The sequence below is a fragment of the Eupeodes corollae genome, chromosome 1 (assembly GCF_945859685.1).
Source record: "Eupeodes corollae chromosome 1, idEupCoro1.1, whole genome shotgun sequence".
NCBI lineage: Eukaryota > Metazoa > Arthropoda > Insecta > Diptera > Syrphidae > Eupeodes > Eupeodes corollae.
The window spans coordinates 309,930,312-309,956,568 of record NC_079147.1 but is presented as its reverse complement, the minus strand read 5'-3'; the positions used below and the strand labels follow the sequence as shown (position 1 = coordinate 309,956,568).

At 30.7% G+C, this 26,257-nt stretch overlaps 1 protein-coding gene across 1 annotated transcript; it reads left to right on the top strand.

Moving 5' to 3' along the window:
* The first annotated feature begins 7,272 nt into the window (after positions 1-7,272).
* On the top strand, positions 7,273-24,611 carry LOC129942868 (protein phosphatase 1 regulatory subunit 3B). The gene is made up of 7 exons (XM_056051979.1): positions 7,273-7,752; positions 7,878-7,983; positions 8,229-8,456; positions 22,643-22,846; positions 22,937-23,111; positions 23,180-23,540; positions 23,608-24,611. Exons 2-6 carry the CDS (start codon positions 7,898-7,900, stop codon positions 23,480-23,482), a joined length of 996 nt encoding a protein of 331 aa, XP_055907954.1. The 5' UTR covers positions 7,273-7,752; positions 7,878-7,897; the 3' UTR covers positions 23,483-23,540; positions 23,608-24,611.
* Positions 24,612-26,257: the final 1,646 nt, after the last annotated feature.

Sequence of the window (26,257 nt, the reverse complement as noted above, 5' to 3'; positions counted from 1 at the left end):
TATTGTCAAAGTCCTTGAAAAGGAGGAAATCAATAAAATCTTCAATCAAAATGAGTTTAACTGAACTTTTTTTTGTAGAAGATGTGGAGATGCATGATCCTATAATTGTGGAACTGACTAGATTGCTCAATTCCATGAAATGATGAATCCTGTTCGAAACAGCTTTGGAACAGAATCCTTTGGCGAGATCAACGTTTTTTGTTGCTTATACCTTAATTATACCTTAATTAATTCAAAACTCATATTTCTTAGCTATTACAATATCATTGATTTTGCAGTTTGAGAAGAATTGAAAAATAGAGAGCTGACTAGAAAATTGATGCAAATTGTTAAAATATTTTAAAAGACAATGACAAATAAATAAACAATTTAACAGAAGAATTTTATTGAATTTTTTAAAATTAAATATTATGCCATTTTACATTAAATAAATAATTACTTAGTTTTAAACATCACCATTATCTATAAATAGCTTTAAATATAAACGTCTAAAAATACGGGAGGCTTTTTCGCCGGACCCTTTATGTAATTAATTAAATAAAAGGTGATAAATAGATTATGTTGTTATTATTATACAGCCTTTTTTAAAGAAATGAGGAGTTTTATTCTTTTGTGAGAATAACAAAACTTATTTTATTTAAATTTGATCATGAAAAGTGTGAATAAGTTAATAAACAAGTAAGGAACACTCCAACAATTTCGTTTTCACTAGATTCATCTACCTGCCCGTTTCATAGGTAAAAAATCATGGCTATTATTATTTTTCTGAATTGTTTGATAATAAGAAAAGGGAAAACATTTTCCAGTCTTGGTACCATAAGCCTTAGGCAAACAAAGTTTTTTCGACACACAAATATTTGCCTTAGGTAGCTAGGTATTTATATTTATGTGGATACACAGATACTCTTGCGTGAAGAATGTTGACGAAAGTACGTGCTTTGATGATTAAAACAGTTCTTAAAATGTACTTCTTCCATACCCGCATAATGAAAATATCTCCTTCCTATTTTAGGAAGTTACGAGTGGATTTGGGCATTAAAAACAGGTAAAAAATGAAATTGAAAAATATATTGGTAACTCTCAGATTCAAGGTTTCGTTTCTAAATCATGTTCCAGTATACTCCTACATCAAGCATTGATTTTTAAACTGATAAGAATTAAAGTGCACTCTTCGGTACGGTAGTAGATGTGAAACTCATTTTCCACGGTGTAACTATACTTTGAATATTCACCCAAGATTGAATTTCACTTTAAAAGAAATGTTTGCTAATTTTACAAATCTCAAAAAAAGTTTAAATGTTTTTTCGTTAAAACAAAAGTCAAACAAGTATTTGTTTAAGTACTTGTAGAGTACCAAAGATCAAAGACCCAATACTGCATGAGTACAGACCAGAGTGCCACTTTAACTGATCGTGGTTTTTTAATGATTCTTCATAATAAAAATCAAACAGATAAAATGTAAGTACATTTATTTTTCTAAGCTAAGCACTGAAGATGAAGAATGCATTGGTCTGGTCACCGACTTTGCTTCATAAGAAAAATCTTATGTAGCAACTACTCAATGCGCTATTATAATTTCACTCGAAATGGATGTGCGTGAGGGAAACCGGCTCTTTTTATGAATATTTCCAATCGGCTTTAATGCTGCTTTACGTACATTCGGATGAACCTACGCATAGTTCTTCAAAAAGAAAAAAAGAGTGAATGAATGTGCCACATCCCGAAAGCAAGTTTTATATTAAAACCATGCCGGGTTGGGAAATTACATTTACACAAATCTTGTAGGTAGGGAAATTAAAAAAGATTTTCTATGACAATCGTTTATCTGATTTGAATACTTTTAGAGTACATTTGATAGATGAGAGATCTTGAAACGCAGAGGAGAAAATTCTTTGTTGAATTCAATGATGTATAATTGGTTAAATGTTTGAAAACACCGCTATCGACTTGACATTTAACGGCTAAAACTCTGTATGGCGCATCATTTCTTATAAGGACTTTTAGATGATACTTTAAAGTTTCTTAAGTATGTGACCTAAAAGTTATATAAAACATAGCAGAAAACCCTGTAGAATAAAAAAATAATAAAGAAGAATGTTTCGCATATTTAAAAATTTATTGGAAAATAACAAAACAAAACTTCACAAGTAACTAAATATTTAAGAACTGAAATGTGCATTTTATCTCGTCCCAATTGAGAAGCATTTAAAAAAAAACGTAAATTTTGAACTTTCTATTTTTAAGATGGAAACTATTACTTTCGGAATGGGAATTACCCTTTTGCTCTCAGCATATTTCAGTCATAGCTAATTGCTATGGGCTGGAGCTGCAGTTGATCTTATAGGAGCAGATAGTTTATCTTGTACGATATTAGGCATTTACAATATACTATAAACCGGTCTTCGAAAGTTCTGTACAAAACAAAAATAATATAAAATCGTTCCAAAATTAAATAAATTATTGCAACAAATAAAATGGACCCTTCGTTCTAATATATTTTTTCATCCATCCACAGTGCAACTTCTGTTTAAAAGCTATTATTTAGTTTTATCGACTTTGCTTGTGAATTGTGTTGAAATAAACCGAGACTTAAAAAAAAGTAATCCGTAAAAGGCAAAAGTATAAAGTACTATGTTTTAAGTTTCGAATGTGTTACAGAGTTGGAATCAAAAGCGGAATTGAATTGCGAATCTAAATATACAGTATGGCCCTAATTGAACAACAATGGGCACACGACTAGATTTGTATTCGAAAGTAAATTAAATTAAAGATTTTAAAATTTTTGTTTGCACACCATTTTTTTCGCCATCGACCACGAAGACTTGAATTTAACTACATTTACAATCCATTTTTTTTTTACTTTCTTTCTAGCGTTAGATCGGGTATTCTCAATTCTACCAATCCTTGTTTCGATTCTGCTAAAGAAAAATTTGAGAGTTGATTCTAAAATTAATTTTGCCATTTTTGTTTGTCAAAAAAATACAAAAGCCTTATTTGAAACTTCAATTAAAATCAAAATTAATATAAGACCATGTTTGTTAAAGTTCCCACATCCGATTTGTTAAAGTTAGATCGGGCACTAGAAGAAATATACAGGCCTATTATTCGGGGGAATTTTGCTTGAATTACCACTAATCATTATTCTGCTATTCATTCGAAGTGAATCTGAGTATATCGGTAACGTCGTCGTCGGTAATACTGTGCGGAGTACTTCTATTCACGCTAAAGCATTCATTCTATACAATTTAGATGCGCGTATAAAATGCAGCGGATTTCTCATTTGATGTCTGATTTGTTAATTTGTAAGCAAAATGTAAGTGAAAACTAATTTATTGCTAAATTTAGAGTATTAGTTTTATAAATAAAAGAATATTAACATTTTTAGGGAAAAGTAGACATTTCTCCGAAGCTCTCTGTTTGAGGATTCTCTTATTACTTAATTTTTTTTGCATGAATCGAAACAATTTATCCAACACTCCCAAGATTTTTAAATGAACAGCTGTTTATTTGAATGTTAAATTGGTTTGGGATAATGTAGTTTACCCGATGGATAGCAGAATGTAAAGGCAGTGTGAAAGAGAATCGAATATCCGATCCACGTGAATAGCAGAACTGGGCTGATAGGTTTATTAGTTTTTAATATAAGATCTCCATATCAGGCCTAGCCTGACTGGGGACAGCTAAGGAAAGTGAAGACATTGAGGGTTTCTGTTTGTAAATTGATGCAATCAATTAATAATCTGTACCATACCATCTATTTTTAAAAACTACTTTACCATTTGTGTCCATCACAGTGTTCCACTACGCATAATGCATTAACTGTGGTCGTAAGAACGCAAACATAGACACCTTAAATTCATCGAAATTGTATTTGTTGTACATTTTTTTTATAATAAGCCTACCATTGACTCCTTTATTAATTGGACAGATAGTACCTTTATTTTAATAGTTCAAAAGGTATTATGATTGTTACACATTCTAAATGAGTAAAAGAAAGAATACTTTACCATCGTTTTGAATCAAACAAACTTGTTTACTATTTTTTTTTTTTCAAATGTATTCTCCGTTGTGAAAACCAAAAATCAAATAGTTTTACAAAATCACAAATTTTGAGTTGAACTTAGCTCACACTCTCAAAGTACATATATGAACGTCATAATTTGTTAAATCTTCCTATCGTCTTATTTCCAATGATAAGATATCCGAATATGGTATGATAAAAAAAAATAGAGAAATAGATTAGATACATAATGTACTTGTGGTGTACATATACTTAAAACCATAAGGGTCATATACAATAATTAAACCATGGCACACATAAGGCATACTATACGAGAGCGTAATCAAAATGTGTTTCTGTCTGCTGCCATTGAGTCGATTATTTTAAATCGATTTCTGATTACCCATTGTAATCTAAAAATATTGAACATTTTTTTATAAGTATCTACCATATAAACCTATAGAGTATTTATAAATATAGTAACACCGCATTTTAAAGTGACAATATTATCGTTGACGAGACAGATATTCATTATTTGTATAGTAGGTAGTTGGTACTATAGGGATAGACCGTCTGTAAAGTTAGGTAGACGAATCTACATCTACCAAAAATAAACTAATAATAATCAATCTCATGTTATGTATGAGTATTTCCCAGATCGGTCACACATGGGTATTGTATGTTTCTATACTCATATTTAAATAGAATCAATTTTTCCAACTTCAACACATATTTTTTTTCAATTTCCCTAAGTGAGTCACTCCAACTCAATCGGGCCGATATTCAGTTGACATTCTATTTATGACTTTAAATTTGTACGAGCACGGTATAAAAATAAACTAGGTTATTGCATTGATAACGCACTTTGATAAGTACCTATACTCGAAGTAGTTAAGCCGCATATAAAATTAAGTATTATTATAAATAGGTACTCAAGGTTTGAAACTTACAGTATGTAGTTACAGGCTTGCAGTCAGGTAGATTTTATAAGAGACGAGTTTCAAGTAAGTACTTAATGTAGAGTTTCATATGGATAAGAGCAGCCATATACATCTTAAAAATAATATGACTATACAAGTATACATAAGGAAGAGAAAAAAAATCACTCATATTTTGTATAGAGTCGATTTAATCAGAAATTAAAACAGGACAGCATCGTAAAAGGGGGAATCAGGGGCTTAAGCGCACTGCATCTTCTAATTTAAAATAAAACGAATCGCATTCTAAGTGATTTCTATGATTACCTTTAAATAAACTCTAAGCAATACGCTTAAAAATGTTTGTAAGTGGTTTTTGATGAAATGCATTACTCAAAATTTCCTATGATTAAATAAATAAATGTAGTGGCGATATAGCTCGAAGAGAACCAGGTCTTAGTAATAAACAACTTTTAATTAATTCTGTGTGGCAGTAATGTCAGATCCGAACCTGAACGGCTAATTTTTCATGAAAAATTGTTTATTCATTAAAAGAGAAAGTTCCCTTTTCAGCCATTTATTTTTTAAATATTAAATGGGTCCTCAAAAATAACATATGTTCCAAAAATTATGACTCGGTTTACGAATTTTAGTACTCATTATATCCTAACACTCAAAACTTGAAACGCGTTTATCTTAATACTGAATTTTATAATTGTAACTCAGACAATTTTCAATAAATTGACTTAAATATTTGCATATATCCTGATCCTGAACAATTATATGGGCATTTTTGTAAGCAAGTGCTTCACTTTACTTTTGCGAAGTACTCCGTTTAGCAAAACAGTATATATAGCAAAAATCCTTTGTGAATATCTAATCCTTTTATTGCAGTTATTTTATATAATCATCAAAATTCATTGGGAAAATATTTAATAAAAAATCACAACAAATGTTAGTCTGGGCCCTTGTACGTCCGTCATTTTAATAAGAATCCCTTTAAGTTTTGTTTTACTGAAATTTTAATAAAAAAAAACGTTTCTGTAGTCTCGATTTATTTTGTAATATTTCTGAAAAGAAAGCCTATCTTATTCGACTCAGCCTATAATGACTTAATGGGGGTTACAGCGCATAAAAATTCATTCGGAATGTTCCTCTCTCTTAAACATAACGAATCATGGTTTTCAAAAATTAAGCTTAGAATTAGTATCTATAGGGAAAGAAATGTTCAATGAAATTTTGATGTTAATTACATTAGGCTTTTGTTACTTGGATATGTATGCTCTAGAAATGTTTTCCTGAATTAATGGTGTTTAATATATTTAATAAGAATTGATACCTACTGGGAAATATTTGTTTTTTTTTTTAGGAAAATTTATATCAAGGAAGATTCACGATGACAAAAAATATTTAGAGGGAAACGATAATCGCCTGAAATTTGTTGATAAGACCCAACAAGTAGTTAGAAGCGGTTTTAAAAACATTGGGCAGGCTCAGACAACATATGAAACTTAATTTTCAGTCAATTGCATTCTTTAATTGGTCAAGTGTCTCAAATTTCAAACTTGGAACTTTACTTCAATAACCTCTGCCTCCAGTTCATCGTACAAAAACTATTAAAAACATTATTGTCTATAAAACACTCAGACAAGCTGCAGACCATCACGATTTGTATTTTGTATCGTAAAGAAATATTACCTATGTATTTCGTTTCCAATTTTACAAGAAAACCTTCGACACAAAAAATTTAATGGATTTGTGATTGTGAAAACATGATCAATTGTCATTGTGACATAAGTTGACTTGACTTGATTCTTAGAAATATTTTTTCTTGACTAACTTTCCAGTCAACTTTTCAATAAAGTAGTCTTAATTGGAAGGCAATTTTTTCAGCATGGCCAATCAAATACTAGAAACTTGCCTCACTTTCAAGTCCCTTTTGTCGCCTGAACCTTCCCATTTAAAGAAAGAAGTCATTGAATAGATATTATAAACTTAAAATAAAAACTGTTCTTTCTCTGTTCTAAAACAATGTTTAAGAACATTTTCTATTTGTGTAATAAGTGTGTGCTTATTTGTGTCGAAAAAAAACAAAAATTCATCTTTAATTTTCTAACCTAACACAAATATCTAACATCCACACATTTTATAACTGATAAACTGATAAAAATATTATTTCTAACCACATTAATATACCTACATGTGTAATTCAAACCCTCCCGATAATTTTTCTCAGGCTACGGCCTTGACCCCAGAAGCAGTGATTTCTACGTAATGAGCAGTTTTTCGAATTCTCAAGGGAGACCTGCGTTCACTCCAAGGTGCTCCTGCTCAGACTCTAGAGCACACATTGAATACAACCACGATCGCGATCGCGTGTCTTGCTCGCTGGTAGCTCTAGCTGGTTGTTGGGTTGGTGTTAAAAAATAAATAAATGAAATAAAATAAAATAAAACAAACTATAACAACAAAAAATTATAAAACAACCCAAAAATATCTGGCACTGTTGTTATATTTATCTAACAAATTCGATCGAATCTTCGTTGACTCGGTGACTCGGTTCGGCCTGTCGCGCCGCGAAACAGTCTACTTCGGCGTACTGAACCGTTCAGACGCGTGAAAAGAAACTCTCTTCTCTGTGGTTTTTTTTTGTCCGATTGTGTTGATCAAAATTTACTTTACGTCTTCTTTTAAAATCAAGTCAAAAAATAAATCAATCAAATACAAATTTCAAAAAAAAATAAAAGTGTAACATTTTAATTAAAAAACAAAAATTAAAACCATTTGGAAATTAACACCTCAACTCAAATTTACAGAAAAACAGAGAATTAAAAAGTATGTTCATTTTGTGTTAGCACAGCACTCCCCCCAAAACCAAGTGTCATTTTTGAGAGACAAAATTGTTAAGCTTCAAAGTTATCAACTTTTTTTCTATTGTGATTGTTGTTATTTAATTGCAGTTTTAATTAAAACAAAATCAATGATGATTTCTCACAGTCCACCTATATTTAGCCATAGTCCGCCAGTCAGCTTCCTGTCTGAATTCAGGAGTACCCAACATTTACCGTAAGTAAATATTATTAGGCTCTTTTTTAAATCTAATTCCACAATAATGCTACTCGCTCGTACATAAGTTCAGTTTATTTCGATCAAACTAAAAATCTTCTATAAAATTGTCTCGGGAAGGGTTTTTGTTTTGCATGTTTATTTTCGTGCTATTTGATTGCATATAAAAGAATGCTTCTTTTAAATTGAGATAATGTAATTAATTACACTTTATGGTACGTTGTGCCGTGCCTATTTTTGTGCAGTTTCCCCGATGATCAACGAGGCAGATTTTGTCGGCCGCAGGCACTAACACTGGCGTCTAGAGCCATTGCCAACAATGCAAATTCACAAGTGTACCGAGGACGAACCAATGGAATTGAACGTATGTCATCAGCTCCAGAGATTCTGTTGCCACCTAAATCGTGTATTCGACGTTCGCAAACAGATAATCATGCCAAGGAGAGTCCATGTGCGAAAAATAGCAATGAGAGGTATGTAAAGTTAAAGTTAATTAATTAATTTACAAAAAACAAAAAAAAACTTTTACAAAATGCCCTTCAGTGTAGATATAGGCTTGTCAGTAGGAATTGAGTGTTAATTGATTTATAACCAAACCATCCCTTGGAAATATTGTTGTAGAATCGGGGTCAGAGTCAAAGTCGAATATTTGTGTTGAAAAGTTTCCTAAGAGAGAGATTTATTTTTAAAATCTTAAATCTTATCATAAGATGTGAAACTTCGTCTTCTTTGATAACCTGATTAAGGATTCTTCATCTCTTCTATATACTAAGAAGGTATATTAAAGCATTGCCTACAGGTAGTGTCTAAATAGATGCTAAACATTTTAATAAAATGCCGAATTCAAAAAATAAAATCATCCAACATCTAGCATAGTACTACGTAATCAATAGTATTTGAGTTGGACACCAGCTGACGAAATTAAACTGGATCTGCCGACACTCTTAGTCGTTGGTTTCATAATTTTAGCCAGCTGATCATTTTCCTTGATCGTGATCGTGAATACATAAAAGAAATTAAAAAATAAACCGTCTGCAAAAGTGCTTTCCATAAATTCGATTAATAAATTTGATGGCGTGTTGGACCAGATTAGCAAGTTTTTAGTTTTTTTGTTTTGATTTTTATTTTTTGAAACTGATAATTATTTTTAACTTTAACTTTTGGGGTATCCCATTCATGATGAGTTAGTATGGTAGTTAATCTGGCGCCTCTGTTTTGATTGGTTAGAAAAGTGTATGAATTTGAATTGTTTGATATTTTAGAAAAAGTAATACAACAACTACAAGAATTTTGATAGCAAATTGAAATTAGGTCGAAAATCTAATACGCAGTAAAAGAATTTTTTTGAATTAATATTTCAAATAACTAAGTGTTTATGAAATAAAAAACATTTTAAAAATAATATACTAAAAGCACTGATTTACTATACATTGATTAGGTATATGAATTTTGAAGAATCATAATTTTATTAAAAAATCAAATAGAAATAATTTTATGAACCTAATAATCGGCACGTTTAACATAAAAAAAAGTAAATAAATAAAGGGTACATTTTATTTAATTTTTGTGTCAACAACAACACTAAGAAATATTTTTAAAATTTATGACTGTTTGCAAAATGTTGGTATAATAAACCTGAAATACAAACATTAGCTAATTTATTAACAATCTTCTTAGTTTTTTTTTGTTTAACGACGATGCATTTTGTTATCATACATTTTTAAGTAATCGTTTTTAGACGATAACATGGTTTTATTTTATATGACGTATTTATCTTTTATTGACAACATTTAAAATCAAATTTTTGGAGCTTTTTTTCTGATCCAAAAATTAATTCATATTGTTCTAAACTATTTTGTTGTAATGAATTCGAATTCGACCTTTTATAATTTCGCTGTAAGGCAAGGTTTTTAAATTTTAGCTCTTTGAAAACGATAAAAATAATATTGGGTTTTATAATGATCTCGTAATGCTTAAATGTTTTTCTTTTTGGTACAAATCCTTTCAGAAAATAAAGTTTTCGGAACTTTGGTTTTGCAATGAGTCTTGATATGACTTAAATACAGCTTTGGAAAACCTTAAATATTGTGCTTTGTATGTTTTCGAAAAAATACTTTTTAGAGTCAATTTGTAATACTGATTTCGAATTCGTAATTCGATGTTAAGCTCTCAGCAATAATTTAATAAACTATTTTTATATTTTTCCTCAACAATTGATCGTGTTCATTATCAGATCAAAAAAAGACTTCTCTGTGTCTTGAATATTTTTTTCTACGCAAATACAAAAGAATCTTATTATGATAAATATGTGTCTAATGTTTCTAATATTTTTTTTCAATTTAACGTTCAATCGAAAAATAACTTTTCTTCTTTTGTTTTTTGTAAGATGTCAAAATCTTCGGAAAATAAAATTTTGGAAGTGTTTTGTAAATACTGACAGATTTCGATGACAAGCGGCCGTATTTTTTCAACGCCAATTTAGTCTAAGGCAACTAGTTTTTAGATGCTATTGGGCAGGTTCTGATACTTTATTACGATCTGTATTTTGTTTTGTAAAGAAACTTTTATTATTTATTGTCCCTTTTTCTTAAAACATTAAATGGACTTGGGTAGAAAATAAATAATCATAGAGTAGTGAAGTTCAGCTTTCAGTTAAATGAAAAAACATAATGAAGTGTCATTTTGAAATAAGTAATATTATTATAATAAGTGGGATTTTTCGTGACTAATTTTCCAGTAAACTTTAAAGTTACCTTATTTAGAAGTCAATTTTAGGCAGCTGGCCAATCAGATTCTTGAGACTTGCCTTACACTCATGTCGCTTATGTCGTCTGAACCTGCCCATTAATTCATTGAATTTGAAATGAATTTGTGTCCCTAATTTTGTTCAACCTCCTCAATCTTTATCACTTTATTAACTTCGATTAATTTTTCAATTCAGAAACTGTTAATCTGTGACAAACTCTGAATTAAAAATAAGATTCTTCGAAAAATACAAATTAAGTGTGGTCACACAAAATAAAATCAAAATGTCAAATCATTAAGAACAGCTGATCTTCAAAATAAGGTTAATTTCGGTTCATTATCTGCAATATATATTTTGTATTCGAATCTCAAAATAAACAAAATTCATTCGAACGAACAGATCTAGTCACTCGAATCAACGTTTCGTTCGAATCTCAAAATAAGCATAAACAAATCTCAAAACAAACAAGGTTCAGCTTTTAGTCAAATGGAAAAGAAAATAGAATCAGCTAATAATTTAACAGAAGAAGTGCACTTGACTTGAAAGTTAGAGATTTTTGAAGGTCAATTTTTTTGACAGCTGACCAATCAGATACTAGACACTTGCCAAACATGTCCAATATTGGTTCACACTTCTCTACACTTATTAATTTTGCATCTGTTAGGTACAAACATAAGTTCATTTTTTAACAGTCCGCCTTAACAAACAATTATTTGATAAAGACAAACAAATAAATCCATCAGACAAGCATAACCACAAAATCAGCAAAATCCCAACAAAGTAATTCAATAGGGAACCAAGTTAAAATTAATTTATTTAAGTCTTGTCTGCTCGTGCAGTTAATTTGATATAACTCACCATATTGTACTTACAGACTTTTTAAAAAAAAGGTCGTAGGTAGTTCTTCTGTTTCAAAAGAAGAAAAACGATATGAAATAAATATTTTCATTGCATTACGTACTTTTCACTTCCATTGACGATTACAACAAGAGCCTATCTTTAGTTTGTTTAAATAACGAAAATAAAAAAACCAAGCATTTCTTCCGGACAGACAAACAGACATATAAGTAGGTGCTTAATATCTGTCACTTGAAACCACAAGACAAACTTTCATTTTCAGCGACTTATAGACTGAAGTTTATTCAAGTATGGTACCGAAGTAGTATCTACATCTACAGGTCTTGACGTACGAGTACAAGCAATCAGCATGAACATTGTAATTGTTGTAGGAAGGTGAATAATTGTGTTCACCAAATGAAAAGACAGGCGCCAATTGTCGATTCGGTCGTCAATCTTTTCTTCAAGTCTATAAATTCAGGCGTAATCGTATCTAATAAAGTAAAATGATCTGCAATCTGATTTTGTAATTTGACGTATTTATATATTAAAAATCTGTATTTATACATTTGTGGTTGATCGATATAATCAAATTGCACAAAATGAAACACAATATGATTTTTTTTTTTTGCTGTCGTTGTCGATTATAACAAAATATTATTAGGTTTGATAGTGCAGCAGAATAACCCCACGTCTTTTTGGGCGACGACAACCACGACGTTTTGGAGGCAAATTGTTACTTTTCCATCATAAAATCAGCAATGTAAATATATTGAGAGAAATCTGCGGCCGGTTTATTTCTGTTTTACTTATTTGTGGTGTAGTGTACTCAATTTGCAGATGTTACTTAATCTCGACTTGTTAATTATGTACTCTTAATTAAATTAGCAACTTAAGGTACTCCTATTTGCGAAATGAACGAGCCCCTGTTCTATTTACGTCAAGGCGTAGAAAAACATTTCAATTTACCTATGAGCAACAGATGTGCAAGATCCAACACTTAATTATTCATGTATTTTTTGTTTGTTTGCATAATTGACAAAGGGGAAGGGAGAACTTAGAAATACGTAATTCACATTTCAAAAAATCGATACATTTGCTTCAGAAGCAAATAAGGGGCTTTAGAAAATATTATAATCTAGGTGATTCAAATTTAGTTTGCAGATGAAAATGGATGAACAAATAGAAAATATAAAATAAACTATAATCATTTTAAGTGCGACAAAGTGGCTGCTTAAAATTTTGAGTTGATCAAATAACCATTTTTGCCTGCATATTATTTCATTAAAAAATGGACTAAGCACGTGTGTTTAATTAAGGAAAGCAAATAAGAGTCTATTTTAAATTGGCCAACTTTAATTTTTGTGAATAAATAGGTATAATGGCTAAAAAGCATCCCGGTTTACTTTTGACTTGCTAAAAGTCGTACCTAAACAAATATAAGAAATCAGTTTGTTTACAGAAATGATGGTTATGAATTGAATATCTTCGTAAATCGTAAAGGTGTTGCCAAGATTTGTTTTCAATGCCAATATACGAAAACTTTAGAATCGAAATGGATTTATGACGATACTGTGATATTTCATACCAATTTCAATTGATAATTTAAGAATACTTCGAGATTTGTTTTTGGCGACAGATGTTTTGCGTATCAGTTTATTTTTTCGATGAAATTGCAACCATAAACAGATGTTTTTAGAAGGCTTGGAATATATGTATACTTTCAAGTATAATTAAAGCATTGAAAGATGAACGTTAACGAATTTTTCGTACTGCAAATAAAACAAAAAAATAACGAAAAGGTTTCCAAAAGGGTAAAAGACTTAGTCACAGAAATACAAACTTGTTGTAAAACATTAGACTTTTGGAATTGGACTAATTTTCAGTTCAAACCCAACCAATTTATGGAACTTTTCTTTGACCAATGATTTATTATTTTTGAAACCTGTTATTGGTCTGTGGATAAAACATTACGGGAATTAAAGACCATTTAAAATGTTTGCTCTATAACAGCGTTTATCAACCTTTTACATGACACGGACCCTTTAGTACGAAGAAATATTTCACGACCCCCTATCCATTGCTTTTTTTTCGTCCCGTCGAACTTTGAAAGCTTGAACTTCGATAACTCGAATTTTCTTTAATTAAAATAATGTGCAACATCTCGAACTTGTTTGCTTGTATAATTTTATAAAGGAATTCATAGGTCGGCAGGAAAACCTCATACTATTGCTGAAAATTTGATTCTACCAGCGACTTTAAATATTGTGGAGATTATGTTTGGCAAAGTAGAGGTCGAAAAAACTCAAAACTTCCCTCAAATATTACAGACCAGTGCTTGCATAATACATTCATTGAAGCTACGCAAAATATGAATATTTTTTGGGAAAAGAAATGCATTTCTATTTGTAGCGAACGGAGCAAAAGCCGTGACTGGTGCAAACAGTGGTTTTATTGCCAGATTAAAAGAACAGATGCCAAACGCTTATTGGACGCATTGTTTTCTCCATCGCCAAGCTCTTGCGGCCAAAACCTTGGCGCATGAATATTGTCAAGTTCTTAATATCATTATAAAAAATTTGAATTCTATCAAAGGCAAAGCGTTGCAGACATGACTGTTTCGAAAAATGTGTGAAGATTTGGGAACATTCCACTAAAATTTATTTTACCATACTGAGGTTAGTTGGTTGTCGAGAGGTAAAGTACCAGCCTTAGTATTGGAACTTCAAGCTGAACTTTTAACAGCAGACCAAGTCAGAATACTCTAAGTTCATTTTGAGCCAGAATTCCTTTTGAAATTAGCTTTTCTTTCTGACTTATTTGGCATTTAAATATCTTCAAAATAAAAGTGTTCAAGGGCGGGATGAAAATCACTGCTAAAGACAAAATCCATGACTTTACAAACAAAATTGAATTTTGGTCATCGTCTCTTAATCAAAATACTTAGAATCATTTTCCTCGACAAAATCTTTTATTGATGAAGTCAGATGTGAGATAAATAACAAGGAATTTATAGATGGTATGAAAATAGTGTTAGAAAAGTTGAAAGAAGGAATATAACATTACTTCTCAATGGAAGAGATATCGAAGAATATTGGGTAAAGATGGATTTTATTTTTTGTTTATTGGACACAAATGAATATCCTTTAATTACCACTTTTTCTTAATAAATCTTTTCAAACTTTATTGTTTTTTTAACTGCAGTATTTTCTCAACCTTTTGGAATTCCTCTTAAAAATCTTCGCGACTCCCTTAAAAAGGCACACGTTGAAAAACACTGCTTTATAAAATAAGTTAAAAATAGATGTTTTTATTCACTACTCCAAATTTATAAAAGTACTAATATAAAATCAAGAAATTGAGTGACAAAATGAAAATTTATTTAAAAAAAGTGTTATAGTTTTTTTTGGTTTTAAAAATTTAAATTTAACTAAATTTATAATTTTCGATTTGAGCTTATCTACAGTGGGTCAAAATGAAACAATTTAAATAGAAACAAAATATCAACTATAAAATTGATTTTGGTGCACGAAAATCTGACAAAAATTGTGTGTTTTTCGAAAGTTCATTAGAAATATCGTTATTCCAAAATGGTAAAGTTGCGATGAAGAAAAATTAATAGATTCTGTTGGGTCATGATTAAACCTTTCAGCATTCATTATAGGACACCCAGTATGTTTGTCATTTAACTAAGATAACAATTTTCCAGATTGGATAGAAAAACATTGTTGAAATATAAAACCGAGTAACCGATAAAAGAAACATCTGTTTTCAATCGAAAAGATATTCTATATTTTCTACCCATCGACTAAGGCAATTCAAATGTACCATTTATGTATTATTTTTTTTTGAGAAGGAGGAGTACTCGACATTGAACATAAACCATTTATCATTAAAGCGACATTGTTTTTTCTGTACAAAAACAACATCACTAAAATGCACTTTAAATCAAAATAAAGAGTGTACTTAATGTATATTTTTGATAAAGTGGACTGTAGAGTTTTTTTTTTAAATAAATGGTTGCTAGGAGATAACGTGTTAATAGAATTTCTTTTAACATAAATATTCCAATTATTCATTTAAAAAATGATTCTTTTTAAAAATGTCGATGATGATAACGTCATAGTATAATTATTTCTATATTTCACAAAAAATTACTCTAAAAATATTCTTTCATGTTTGTTTTATTTTCTGTTTCTGACCTTGCGAATTTAAGAAATGGTGCAACAGCTGAGCAAAATAATAAATATAAACGCTGGTGACTAGAAGATCGTTCAGTTCAAGGTTTTTGTATTCTATTGGCATCTTATCAAAGAGATGTTCATGTTCAGTTCAAAGAACTCATATTAAAGGTTTTATTAGGCTTAGGAATTTCTCTTTCCTTCTCAGCGGACATTAGTTCCTCCAAAGGGATGATTGAAAAAGAAAGCTGATTGAGATACAACTTTATTTTAAAGGCTCTATTGTATAGTTTGGAGGTCTTCAATATAAAAAAAATTTAAATAGAACTTTGATTGTTTTGTATATAAGGGAATTGAACTTTGTAGTCCAAATTTGATCAATTAATACTTCAAGGATTGCCATGTTTGGTTTCCCTAATTCAGCCGTCAGCCCCACAAATAACCTCACCAAAAAAGGGTTATCTGGTGTCTGTTTTCGAAAAACCCATTCAAATTTTTAAAAAATACCAAAAAATGATAAATCTTAATTTTTTCGGAAGCAACAACAATGGAAAAAGTTTATCACGAAACCCAAATTTTCTAACACAAATTGTTTTCTTATCTTATCTTAAGTTGCAATCAACGACAAAAAAAAAAAACCTAAACAAAAATATTTATAAATCTAAAGAAAAAAAAACATCTGATTTCTTTGGAGTGGTGACACGAATTTGTACGTGTTGCACATTAATTTCAATAATTTATTTATATTTATTTAATCAAATATAAACACAGATCAATGCAATGCGGGAAAGATAATTTGAAAATATGTATAAAGAAATTATTGTAAAAATATATAAAATATTTTTGTTTTAAAACAGAAAATCGAAAATATTGTGATCACGCATTTATTGCGTGATTATTATCAGCCATCAAAAACGCCAAGACCATCATGATCTTAAACGGCAGCTGGCCGCGCCGCACCGCAAAGGCGTGATTGTTTTACATCAGAAGGTTTCTTTTCTCTCCATTTCGTCTTATTCTTCTTGCTTTGCTACTATCAACATCACTACGCTTTCTATATGAAGAATGGGTCAATCACATCTTGAATCGCTCGTATGTCCGCTCCTGAAGCACATGAAGCAAGTTTTCTGCCGCTTACTGTGTTGCTTTTGCTGCTGCTTAAAGTGCAACATTATAAGCGGACGCAGTGGGCAGTTATGTAGGTATGTTATGTTAAGTTGACTTTGGGCGGCTTGTCAAGTCATCTGTTTTAAGTGCAGCAGGTTGCGGCTATGCATTCTATGCGTCCCGCCGCCGTGTGTCGTTCGCGTTCGCGTTTGCGTTCGTCAGTGGTTGGGACTTGAATTGCAATTCAAGGATTTACCTGTAGTGTGACACGTTTCATTGGTCAAACGAGTGTCTTTTGCATAATATACAAATTTACAAATGCACATAGTGTACGACATTTTCAAAAAATCAACACATTCCGTGTTGTACCTATGTTAAGTCGAAAACGCGCTCCCCAATATTGAATTTAAATATAAATATAAACAAGCATAACATTTGTATAGCCAGACGCCACTCGACCTGCCGATAGTGAGTTGGACTAAATAAATTGTTTGGTTTTTCGAAAGGGGGGTTATTTTGGTATTGATACGATTTATTTAATTCGGCAGCGGTGGCGGTGGTGGCGAACACGGCATACGGGTATGCTATGCGTAGGCCCACATCAGATTGACGAGCGTGGGGACGTTTCCTCGTTTCAATCATTCCATTAGTGCATGTTACAGGAGTATCTCGCACTATTCGCCTTCAATATGCTGTAAAATTGGAACTTTCGAAATCGGGTGATTTGAAAGGTACCTTTTGAGCAGAGTCTATAAGAATTTCTTCATATCTTATCTCTTAGTAAGCAGACGAAATATTTTGTCGTCTTTTAGGTACTCATGCTCCGCTCGTAGAAGATTGGCTATTTTATATTGCGTCATTAAATATTGTGACCTATGGAAATTTTTCTTGATTTGTTTTTGTATAGCGGTCGAGAAATATTTACATAAATATTGGAATCTCTCCCAAATGATATTAAAAAAGTTCTCCTGTTCGTAAAATTAGTTTCTAAAAACGTATCGGAAGAAAGAAATTTTTTGATACAAAAATGTAGAATTTTCATGTGTGTTATTGCGTCGTCTAGTCTCGAATCGAATCGAACCGAATCACTTAGCCACCACGTGAATATATTTAAAATAAATTAAATTTCATGCTCGTCGATAGGAAATTCGATGTCAAGTACGAAATTTGAACCTACATTTAAATCAAATTAGTTCTGTTACAGCATTTTTTTTAGAACACACTTTTGTTACATAAACCATCAGAGAAGGACATGTTCGGTTTTTGTGTTTTTGGTGTGATGCCAAAATGTTCAATATTTTTGAACTCAAATGCACCTTTAATTTTATGTACAAATACTTGGTACTTTTTTGGTTCAAGAAGAACTTATTATTTTTATTATTATTCCTGTTATACAAGGACACTAATTACTCATTAGTTTCAATTATTTAAAAAATTGTAGCTATGTGTACAATTTACATGTACATATTTTGACAGCTGTAACTTTTCTCCATTTCAAGTATATTTCAAGGTGTTGTTCGAAATAGATTTTTCTATCAATGAATTTAGTCTGAGGTATTCAGAAACACGCTGAGGCCTCGGAAGAAGAGAATAGGGTGACTCACTTCTGCCTAGAAAAATCACTACATATTTATGTTTTATAATTTGTCAACCAAATTTTATACAATATGTTCTTTAAATAAAAGCAAACAACTATTTCTCGATTTTGTTTGTCTAAATTCGGAATTTTATTTTGTAAAATCATTTAAAAAGTCTGAAGGCAACTTTCGTTATTTACCATGAATTCTTAGAATTCTTATAAACATAATCATTATTTTTGTATTTCACTTTATTTTAATTAATTCAAGCTGAATATTGAATTTATTGTTTTTTTTTTCTTCTTCCCTCTCCAAACATAATCGCATTTCGATAATTCTCTTTTTTATCATTTTTGTCGGATATTTGATATAAAATATAAAAGGTACTTATGTACATACACGTTTTGATTAATTATTTTATAATAGAGTAATAATATAGGGTGTTTTTTTAGCTGCATAAGAAGTTGCAATGGTTGTTGCTTTTGCTTTTGGCAGGTGAGAATTGGCAAGTTCAGGCGACATGACATAAGGGACTTAAAAGTAAGGCAAGTTTCTGGTGTCTGATTGGCAGGCTGCCAATCCAATTAAGTCAACTTATGTCAAAATGACAGTAAACCATGTTTTTTCATTCAACTGAAAGTTCAACTTTATTTCTCTATGATTTTTTTATTTTCTGACCAATTTTATTTAATGTTTTGTGTGAAAAGGGTTCCTTGTCAAATGGGAAAAGAAATGAGTAATATATTCTTACAATACAAAACACAAATGTTGATTGACATGTAGCTTGCCTGTGAAATGTTTGTAGACAATATTGTTTTTTGTACAATGAACTGAAGGTAGAAGTTTGTGAAGTAATCTTCTGATTTTGAAATTTATGACACTTGAAAAAGTAACTAGCTGCCATGTTTAAAATGTGTGTTCAAAGAATGCAGTTGACTTTAAACAAGTCCCTTATGTTATCTGAACCTGCCCAATGTCAATGACTTTTCTTTTCATTAATGTTTGGCAATTCATCATGAATCGTTATCAGAAATATAAATCTTTTCGCAAAGTTTATATCTTTGTTCATTTTCCGGTGTTTAGTAATGGGCTAATTTTCGGTCAGATGGTTTCGTTAAAAATCTAAATTGGAGAATATCAAGCTCAGACAATCCTCAAGCCAAAAACGAATCACCAATAATTCAATTCAATTCAATTCAATTCAATTCAAGGAGTCACGGTCCTTATTTCTTTTTAAATGAAGAACGTTCCGTTGTTACAGACTGATTTTGTGCTTTCAAAAACGAATCGGTTAAAAACTTGCCATAAAGAGTCAATCCCTTCATTGCAAACTCAAATTCTTAACATATTTATGTCCAAAAGTAGTCCTATTAAAACCAAGCAATTATTTTTATGAGGCTATGTTATGGCATACACTAATGTCGAAAAACCAACAACTCGTTGGAAGCCAATATTCAAGCCACCATTGACGCCGTACCGCACTTTTTCATTCGGTAAAGTTAGAAGAAAGTTGAACTGATCAAATGGACTATGTAACTCGTGGTTTCAGGGGATATATGCCAAATTTAAAGTCTTGAAAAAAACACCTGGTTTCTTTAAATTAAAACATTGAAGTTAATTGAGAATAAAATTTGACTCCAATCTTGTCAAGTCTTCGAAAATTGGGAACATGAATAATGACTAACGTCTCGTTTTATTTTTTCAAGAGAATAATGTGACAAATATGAGCAAAAAAGTTCCGAAGTTCCCTAATTAGGAATTTCTATTCCCCATAGCCTACATAATTAGACTTTTAAAGATTAAGTATGAAAGAATAAAAACACACAAATTTAATAGCTAATATTACATGGCTATTAAATAAATCTACATTAAATGCATTGAACCCGCAGAGTTTTCAACTTCAAATATAATTTTCTTTTTGTATAAATCTCAAAACCTATTATTCAAGATACTTTATCTACGTGTATTTCTTACTTATTTTTGATTGATGATACTCATAGTCATAGTGTTTTTGTGACGCCAAAGAAATTCTTCTACAATTTTCTTTTTATTATTATTATTTTAAGAACATTGTTTTATTAAATTGTTGATGCGCGTTTTCTATTTGGAGGTAGGATGTTTCATTCTTTCAAATTCATTGGAAAAACTAAGTTAATTTGCGAATTGAATTTAAATTTTATTTGTTTAACGCTATAAAAATCATATAAAGAAAAAAAAAAAACAACAAATGCGTGTGCCCCCGCAATAAAATTGTGAAATTTAAACAAATCGTATTTTATACCTTTATGCGTTCAGAAAGAAGATTTTTCATTTGAATTCACATCAGGAGACAAATTTATATTTTTAGGATAAAATGCAGCAAAAACAGACAGTCAAATTATTTATATGACCTCTGGCAATTTATATTCGCCCCAAAAATAGAATCGCATATTGTGGTCGGTGTTTTCTTTTGATTTTTCAAATCGAAATTTATACTAAACGAAAAAACGTGAATAGTTTTTCAACGTGTAACTTTTGATGGATGTTTATTTTTTAATTCTAAAAGAAAACACAAACTGCGCAAATACCAACTTCTTATTTGGTATTCGTGTAGTATTTGAAAATTTTGTCTCGAGTTTTGTTGTATTCGAATTTACTGAATGCATTACGAAATTTTAACACATTCTTTACTGATGCATAGTTCAACATCTTGACAGTAAAACAGGTGAATGCTTTTTACTTATATATTGAGATTGAATTTCTATTTAACATTAGATAAGATACAAAAATCTTGGAATGCTACAAAAGTAAATTGCGTTTTATTGAATTTGACTCTAGGAAACAATTCAAATTTTAAATTTAGTTGTTTTTGATTAGAATAAGAAACACAAATCACAACTTGTTTCTGTCTTGAATGTCTTGTTTAATGGTGCTTTAGAAGATCGAACCTGAAACTAAAGCCAGAAGCCAAGGTAAACATTAAGAAATGCCAAGTGAGAAAGAATGTTCTACCTGGTCATACAATTTCAACATCACTGACCGCTATTGCGAGTGTTAAGTCGAATTGAGCGCTAGTGTCAAAGTGTGTTAAAATGTATAGCCTTTTAAAATTGCATTTATTTAGAAATACACAACTTTTAATTGATAATTACCCATTTTTTCTTTACAACAGTTAAGAACATTCCCAGTCATCAAAACTCTTATCAATTGGCGGTATTTATGTTGAACTTTGATATTTATCAACTGTCAATTGGGTTGGCTATCGTTTTCTGAATGCTATTTCAACAAATGACCAATGGGTTTATGTAGTTGCAGTAATACATTATACAAATATAAAATGACATACAACAAAATAGGGTCACTCAAAAGAATGTGTAATATTTAAAAAATTTTCAGCAGAAACTTATTGTTTAACACCAAAACCTATATGCTGCTTAAAGAATTTCAAGAGGTATTGGATCATATAGTTATCACCAAAAGCTTTTCGCATCAGCATACTGTAATAAATACTGTTTTATTAAAATTGCTGTTAGTAATACTAACTTAGATCAACTTGGAGAGAACATTTTCCGGCTTTAGCTTCAGGACCTTATCGTACTTCAACTCCAAGACACAAGCATCCTTAAATCAATTCTTAACCATATTCCTTTTGTAGAAAAATTGTGACTTTCAAATTTCAATATTTAAGTTTTCTTACGAAATCTTAGCACATACAATGTGGTCCTATTTTTTTGTTCATCACTGTACTAAATAAATATGAAAATGAACAAAATTAGCATATAATTCATATAATTTCGGTAAGACTTCTACAAAGACTTCTATGCTATATTTTTTCAATGCAAAGCCGCACCAGTGCCATTTCCGTTTTTTTGTTTTTAACGCTGCACGCGCAAATAATAAAACTAATAAAATAAAATATTTTCATTCGTGAATAGACAATATTTATTAAATTCCTAAAATAATGAAACAAACAAAATTCTCTTTTTTATACATAAATTCCATTTTTGTTTCAAAATATATTTCGAGCTTTTATCAAAATAAGAAAAAACTTTTTAATCTTTTCTGAATGACGTGATTTTTTTTACTTAAGTATTTTAAACGACAACAGTGTCCATACACTTCTAGATCTAGGATAAGGTCAAGAATAATTTTCTCTCTAGCGCATAAATAAACAAAATTCTTTGGAAATTTTCCAATTTTATAAATGTTTTTGTTTTCTTTCTTACTTCCAGCCGTTTACGCAAAAAAGTGATATTTGCAGATGATGAGGGTTTATCATTAACCGAGGTACGCGTGATGTCCGAACCCTCAAATGTACCCCCCTACTGGAGTGTCAAATTCTTGGAACAAATCACACAAGGCCTTGTTAGCCCTCATCCAGCAGATCAATGGGCTGTAGATTTTAAACAACCCGCATCCGACTATTTGTCATTTAGGTGGGTGTGACTTTGAGTTTAAACAAAACAAATGTTTATTTTTATTTATAACGTATACAGAAAATAATAAAAAATAAAATTTAATTTTAGGCAAAAAATCGAGAAAGATTATGTTTGTCTGGAAAATGTGATTGTTAAAGATGACGAATCTATCATTGTGGGAACTGTGAAAGTTAAAAATACAAACTTTGAGAAAGAAGTCATTGTGCGTGTTACATGGGACGATTGGAAGACTCAACAAGACATGTTTTGTTCATATGCAAGGGTAAGTTAAAAACAATGTTCAAGTCTTTAAAAAAGTTATATAATTTTTTTGCTTTCTTTCGAATATAGACTTACGGCCCAACCGCAGCCTATGTGATCTTTGATACATTTTCATTTAAAATAACCCTGCCCCCAACATCTAAGCGACTGGAGTTCTGTATATGCTACCGAACAGCCGGAAAGGAATACTGGGACAACAACGACAGCAAGAACTACACAATTACTAAGAGATCGCCCTTCTATTATCATGCTCTGGCTCCTTATGAACCATACCGACATGGTAACCAAGTCTCAGGCATGTCGAAGCTCTCGAATGCATTGTCCAAAACTGCAAGCCTTTACAACGCACAGGAACCCAGTCCCTATTACTGATCGTATCGATCCAAATAAATTGGAGCAAAATTTTATGCAATTCGAGACTCAGTTAAAGGTATGCTTAGAAATTCTTTCTTTACAGAACATTTTATTAAAATTTATTATATTTTTTGTATTTGTAGAATATGAAACCAGAAACGAATCCTAAATAGAGGTTGTGTGTAAATAAAAGTATAAGGTTGGACTGAGTTGTGGATCGATACGCACCTCAAAGAAAAAAAAACCTCTGCCTCTCAGCTTGCAGCTTTAAGCTGCAATCAACGGTCAATATACTTTCAACTAGACCATGGAACAAACCACATTAATGACTATTTAAAAAAATTAACCATATGTTCTACTCAACAAAAGTTTTATATACCTATTCTTTAAAATCGTGTAAACAACACACTTCCTATACCATTAGTTTTAACTCTGACCAACTGTCGTCCTAGTTAAAGATTTTTAAAATCGATAGTCTCCAACTGTGCCATAGTGTCGTGATCAATGTCATTTTAACAATCCTCCTTTGGAATATAAATAAGAGTGTTTTTGTATGCAAATGAAGATTTTTTTAAACCAGCAAAAAAGAATTTTCAATTTAATCAGGGAGTATGTATTTATCATTTTGAATGAAGTTACTATGTTTGGAGAAATTTTAAAAAACATATATTAAACAAATTTGAACCTATAAATAATTTTAGAAAACAAAAAACAGAAATACTGAAACCAAAAGACTGAGATACTGGTGAATTTCGTACTAAACACAACAAAAATTGATACAAAAAATAAATAAAAAATGTTTGTGTTTGATGTAAATAGATGATAGTTATGTTGATGATAGTCTGTAATTAATTGTACTTCTACCCTTATTGAGTTATTTTTTATTATTATTTTTTATTGTTTAGGTGATGATGTATTATATAAGGAGCTACTTTTTTTATTATAAATTTTTATTTTACTTTAATGTACCTACTCTAGATGTATAAAACAGCGAGGTTGATTTTTTTAAAAAACTATACGATATCAATTCATTATGTGAAGAGGAAATCAATGACAAGATTTAACATTTATTGTATATTACACTGCTTAAGATGTTTAACTTTTCTATTGTAGAATAAAATATAAAAAAAAGATACATGAAAATAACAAAAAAAATGTGTTTTAATATTTATAGTAGTTTATTCACAAAACATTTCTCATTTCATCACATTTTCAAACTAAGGGTCTTAAGGATGATATCTACATCGTAAGCTGTTGTGGAACGTTTATTTTTCCCTTCTATGAAAAAGTTGAAATAAGCCAAGGTATTGTTGAAAAACTGAATTTACAGAAAGACTACAAACTACTAAAAAAGTAAGTATACGCCATAGTGTATTAATTGGGCGTTGACGAAAGAAACTGTGTGGTTTAACTATGCATGAGGGGAAATTGAAATAAGAAATGTTCCTCCTAGGTTACATTCGCCGTTAAATGGTTTGTAGTAATGTTCTTAAGACAATGTTAAGCAGAAAATAAATATGGTAGCACAATCAAGTTGTTGTTGTCGTATTCAAACCCTGCTCAAACCTTTTTACACTAAAAATTCGTGCCTATAAATGCTATGTGGTCGACCAGAGCATGAAATATATTTAAATTTATCGTATTTTTTTTTAAATCTAGCCTAAGCTTTATTACATTTTCATAAAAAGAGGTGACAAAGGAGGATTTGGTTTTGAATTCTTATACATTTTTTAATGGGAGGAATGCAGCTTCACTTCTTCACTAAAAAGATATGAAAAATAGTTTCATACAGTAAAAACGCACATTTGGAAAAAAAATCAGAAATAATTGTATGCAATACCTGTGGAAACCTAATTCAATCTATGCCAAGAATGCGTGAAGAGGTTCTTATGAAAAAAGTCCATGCCACCAAATACTGACACTTTTAGATTTACTTACTTACTTAAGGTGGCGCTACATTCCAGTGTGAACAAGGGCCCCACCCAACAAACTTATCCATCTAGCTCGGTCCTTGACTACCTCAAAGTTACGTCTGTCGATGGTGACGTTTTGACCAAGGTGTTGTATGTCCTTTCTTGACGACAGCATGTACTTTGTTTTGCCTTCATTATCCGTTAAACCCATTTTTGCCGTCTCTGCCTCAATACTATCAAAAGCCCCCTTGACATCATGCTGAGACTTTTGAAAAATAGTGCCTCTAGTGTTGACGCGTGAGCTCTGCACTATTCTTTCAAGCACGATGTTAAAATAAATTTAGATTACCTATTCTAAAAAGGAGAATTTCAACTGATGGTTTGTCTTATCCTCAGGATAGATCTGGTTCACTGCACATTTCGGTTGGCCGAAAAAAGACGCCTAAAAGAAGTTTTATCCATATTTTGCAGTATAAACGCTGTTTTTTTTTTAAAGTCAAATTACTAATTATAAATATTGGCTTAAAATAAGTGTGAACATTTTAAAACTGTTTTTCAAAAAAAAAGAAAGATATTCTGTGATACAATTATAGTAAAATAATTCCACCCCTACTATTTTGGCTACCACTGTATAAAGTTTTGTAAATTGTGGTCAGATCAGAAGGAAAGGCACTTCCTTGAATCATCTCATAAAACCCAAACATCTTTCCTTTTTTTGTGATATGAAGTTTCACAAGAGGTTATTGGTAATGCACATAACGATATCGATATAAAGCTTTTCAGTTTCATTGATGCAAGTCAGCAAGTGTGAGCATTAAATTCTACGTGGTATTTTATTCCCCATTGTTAAAGTTGGAGTTTTATAAGATTATCATATTTT